The following is a 4,782-nucleotide window of genomic DNA, read 5'->3' as shown; positions in this document are numbered from 1 at the left end:
GTGCCTGTAATAGCTGCTTCACACATGCAATGCTGGGTTTTATTGTCTTCCCTGGGCCACAAGGTCATGCTTCTCTTGAAACTGCAGATCATGCTATTGTGAAACAAAATACATGCCTCCCACTGATATGTCAAATGGGTGATCAGGAAACATAATTAGACCCTACGGTAGCCTGAGTTTGAGGGAACTCTTAAAGACTGGAAGTACACAGATAATCTCACTTTGTTTTATTTCTGCTATCATACACATGAGCTAACTATACATAGGAGATGTCAATGTGGGGAATTTGTGTTATAGTGTTGCAACCTACAGTGTTGAACTTCATGAAGGACATCTGGGAATAGTAAAAGTTCTTACTTCCATATTCACCAATGTATTTCCAGAACACACCACCACTGAATGTCGTCTACCTATCTACTAAACTTGTTATGTCTGATGGATGAAAGGAGTTCAAAGAGGATAGTTCCAACAAGAGATTGGTCATACTTTCAGCTTATAAGATCTCTTAGAAATGCCAGAATCCCAGAAATGATTTGGGTCACATCACATAGACTAAATAGTAAGTTTATTCACATTTTTTTAGAACCAGTCAACAAATGTTATGGTCTATCAAGCAAATGTTAAAAAGTGAAAAGAAATTATAATCTGATCTTGTTAAGTATATTTTTTTTTGTGTTTTTCTCAGGTTTTAAGATAATTATGTAACATTTAGGGAAGAATATACAGCCCAATAACCCAACACTGGAGGTCAGGATGGCGAATACCTCCACAGCCACCATGTATTTCCCTCTGCTGCTCAGATAGGCCGGGATCATGGCAATCCACACATTGCAGAACACCAGCATGCTGAAGGTGATGTACTTGGCCTCATTAAAACTGTCCGGTAATGTCCTCACCATGAAAGCCAGAACAAAACTCACAGCTGCCAGAAACCCCATATACCCCAAAACAGAGTAGAATCCGATAACTGACCCTTCATTACACTGAATGATGATCTTCCAAGGATAGGAGTGCATGTCATACTCTTGGTAGGGAGGAGATACTGACAGCCAAATAACACACATCAGTACTTGGATAGAGGAACTGATTATGACTACAGAATTAGAAATCTTCTCTCCCACCCACTTCCTCCATACACTGCCGGGTTTGGAGGCTTTGAAGGCAATGCAGACTGTGATAGTTTTGGCCAAGACAGAAGAGACAGCGATGGAGAAAAAGATCCCAAATGATATTTGTCTCAGCATGCAGGTTATATCCACAGGACGACCGAGGAACAAGAAGACAGAGAGGAAGCTCAGCAAGATGGAGGTCAGGAGGATGAAGCTCACAGTCCGGTTATTGGCTTTCACAATTGGAGTGTCCCGGAATAGAATGAATAATGTCATTATAAATACAGTTACAACAAAGCATAATAGAGAGATAATACAAAATGCCTGAGTTATGACATCCATTTCATAGGACAGATATTCATATGTTTTGGGAATACATTTCACTTTCCTCTCATCTGGCCACTGGTCATCAGAACATTTGTAGCAGATTTCACTGTCTGTTGGAGAAGAGCACAAAAATTTTTTTTTACAGTTATTAAATGGAATAAATGTATTACATTGATAGGTATAGGGCAATTTCTTTTATTAGCCTAGAATGAGCTTTGTATTATAAATGTATAAAAAATGAAACTTATGCTGGAAAATCTTTGTGGTTTTTCAATAAAGTCAATAGAACCAAGTGGAGTTAAAGACTTAATGTGTGCACTGTTTTTTCTGATGAGCAATTGTTTTGGGGCCTTCACCCAGCCAACGTAGACACCTGCTTCTCTGGGGTACAGAGGCCTGGAGAATCCCCTGCAGAGCCTTTTCTACCATTGACTGCAACTTCCCAGTGCTGCAATTGCCAGCAGTGATGCTTCTCACGGCCAACTAAGCCCTAATGCTATATATTGGGGGGGGGTAAAACCATGGGAAGCCTAATCTTGCTTCTAGCCCTACATTCCTGTGAACTTCTCCACAACCTGATCCTTCCTTTATCAGCTCCTTTCCACTCCAACTTTAACCAGCTCCCTGGCTAATCAACTCCTTTTCCCTTCTATCTTCCGGAACCTTCTTAACCCCTTAACTACCTGGCTCCCTTGCCACACAGGGAGCCCCCAAATCTATTTTTATTTAATTCACTCTGGGCCTGTCTTTTTCTTTCCTTAAATTCCCCTAGTAAACTAATTAGGGAAAGTGTTCACAAGAACCTGCATGTTGTCAACATATAAGGGGTGGTATCAAGGTTTTAAAGGTTAGCTTTGTCCAATATACAGTTCTAGGGTCAAAGATGTGAGTCCTTCTAGAAGCTTACATTAGAGATCTGGAAATGCAGAATGCAATATTGATGGGAATTTAAATAGGCAGACGGGGAAGGATGAAGGAGGGAATGAGAAAGGAGGGATGAAAAAAAGAGGTTTGAGCTCCAAATTTGTGTTAGGGGAAAGCATTAATTATGTATTGATACATAAAAGTTTTCATACATAATTTTCCAAAAAGGTACAGATGATCCCATACTGTATCCAGCCTAGTTTAAACAGCACTTGACTGGAGTAAATATATTCTAGACATCCACTTCTGTCTATAAAATTCAATCACAATTTTTAAAACTGTAAGAGTCGTTAATAGTTCTGACGCGTTTCGCCTCCAAGGAATTCCTAAAAAGAATTTACGGTCTGTATACAAGTGCAAGAGATTGTAGAAACAACATTATATATAAATATATATTTATATCTACTTTTTCATTTTTGTTTTCATTGATACAATATTAATATATGGTTGAATAATTCAGGTGTTTTGGTAATGTCTTACATATGTATGCTGCAACAGAGATCTAAGTTGGTGATCTAAGTTATGAAAAAACTTAAAAAGTTATATGAACATTTAGTGATAAAATGCTTCCTAAATTAGCTGTGGTTAGCTTGGGTGGTGCAAAGGTCATAATAACTTAGTTCAGTGGGTTGAACTGTATGTTTATTTTAAATAAATATATAAAGAAAATATATAAAAGCCTAAATTGGACTACTTACATTTTAATGCAGAAAACACAGGTCACCTTAACTTCCCGGGGACGTAGATAGGACCATTGAAATTTAAATAGAATGGATAAGAAACAGGATTAACCTAAGGTTTCATTTATTGGGTAGATTTAGTTCATTGAATAATAAGGTGAATAGAGAGTTACATACCAATGGATGCAATGGAGCATGCCTGGTTACGGTTACTTATGGTTATATATGTTGTTACCATGCTATACAGTATATAGGATATAATGACATGGCGAAATACAACAATAAGATGTTGTTTCTGATATATATAACTCTTATCAACATTAAGATGAATATATACTTTGCATTGTAATACAATTGTTGAGACATGTAATAATGCATAATTAGCTCACTTTCAATATTGTTTAAAAGTTTATTGATGTACTCTCTGACTACTACCTGTACGTAATTTATATGGCAATTAATATGCACTGTAACATGTATGTTCATTACGTATCTGTAACTCAATGTAACATGTACGTTCATTAGGTATCTCAAACTTCTGATGACGTATTTGCATTTATTGTAAGATCAATACATACTATAGTGCACAATAGCCCATTAACACACCCCATATGCATTTACTGTAAACACATCCAGGTAAATCATTGCTATATACCAGGGATACACACGGGAGCATGCCTGCTCCATTGCATCCATTGGTATGTATCTCTATATACACCTTATTATTCAGTGAACTACATCTACCCAATATATGAAACCTTAGGTTAATCATCTTTCTAATCCATTCTATTTAAACATAGTCAAAACCTTTCAATGTTACTATCTATGTCCCCAGGAAAATAAGGGGACCTGTCTTTCACTTGTTTTCTGCATTAAAATCTAAGTAGTCCAGTTTCAGCATTTTTCATATATCATTCATTATCTTTATATATTTATTTACTGTTGTAAAAATAAAAATGTAAACTGTAAGTAGTCCAATTTAGGCTTTTATATATTTTCTTTATATATTTATTTAAAATAAACATACAATTCAACCCACTGAACTATGTTATTTTGACCAAGCTAACCACAACTAATTTAGGAAGCATTATGTCACTAAATGTTCAAATAACTTTTTAAGTTCTTTCATAACATAGACCACCAACATACCTCTGTTGCAGCCATCCATATGTAAGACATTATCAAAATATCTGAATTATTGAGCCATATATTAATATTAAATAAATGACAACTGTAACTAGATGAAAATTTACACAGATATATAATGTTTCTACAATATCTTGCACTTGTATACAAACCGTAAAAGACTTTCAAGGACTGCACTCCCTGAAGAAGCCCTTGGAGGTGAAACACATTGGGACTTTTAAGACTGATGCAATTGAATATTATAGAAAGAACTTGATGTCTAGAATATGTATACTCCAGTCAAATGCTGTTTAAACTAGACTGTATATATTCTCATTGTATATTCTCATTCTCATTCCCATCTCATTCTCATTCTACCTTTTTGGGTAATTATGTATGAAAACTTTTATGTAACAGTACATAATTAATGCTTAACTATATGCTTTACCTTAACAAAAATTTGAAACCAAAACCTCCTTTTTTCATTCCTCAATTCGCACACTATTGATGGGAATTTGACAATCTTGTAAAGGTGCGTACACACTTCCAATTTTTATCGTTCCAATCGAACGACGAACGATCGATTGGGCAAAAAATCGTTCGTAAAAAAGTAACCA

General features: G+C 35.8%; 1 protein-coding gene across 1 annotated transcript in view; it reads right to left on the bottom strand.

Annotated features, from left to right (window-relative positions):
• Positions 1-638: 638 nt before the first annotated feature.
• The window catches only part of LOC140327559 (vomeronasal type-2 receptor 26-like), a 65,840-nt gene continuing 61,696 nt past the window's right edge, over positions 639-4,782 (bottom strand). The window contains exon 7 of the mRNA XM_072406948.1: positions 639-1,542. Within this exon, the coding sequence (XP_072263049.1) occupies positions 639-1,542 (904 nt within the window). The remainder of the gene's footprint in view (positions 1,543-4,782) is intronic.

This window comes from Pyxicephalus adspersus, chromosome 3 (assembly GCF_032062135.1).
Source record: "Pyxicephalus adspersus chromosome 3, UCB_Pads_2.0, whole genome shotgun sequence".
Classification (NCBI taxonomy): Eukaryota; Metazoa; Chordata; class Amphibia; order Anura; family Pyxicephalidae; genus Pyxicephalus; species Pyxicephalus adspersus.
Note: the sequence above shows the minus strand (reverse complement) of the source record. Positions and strands in the feature narration are given on the sequence as shown.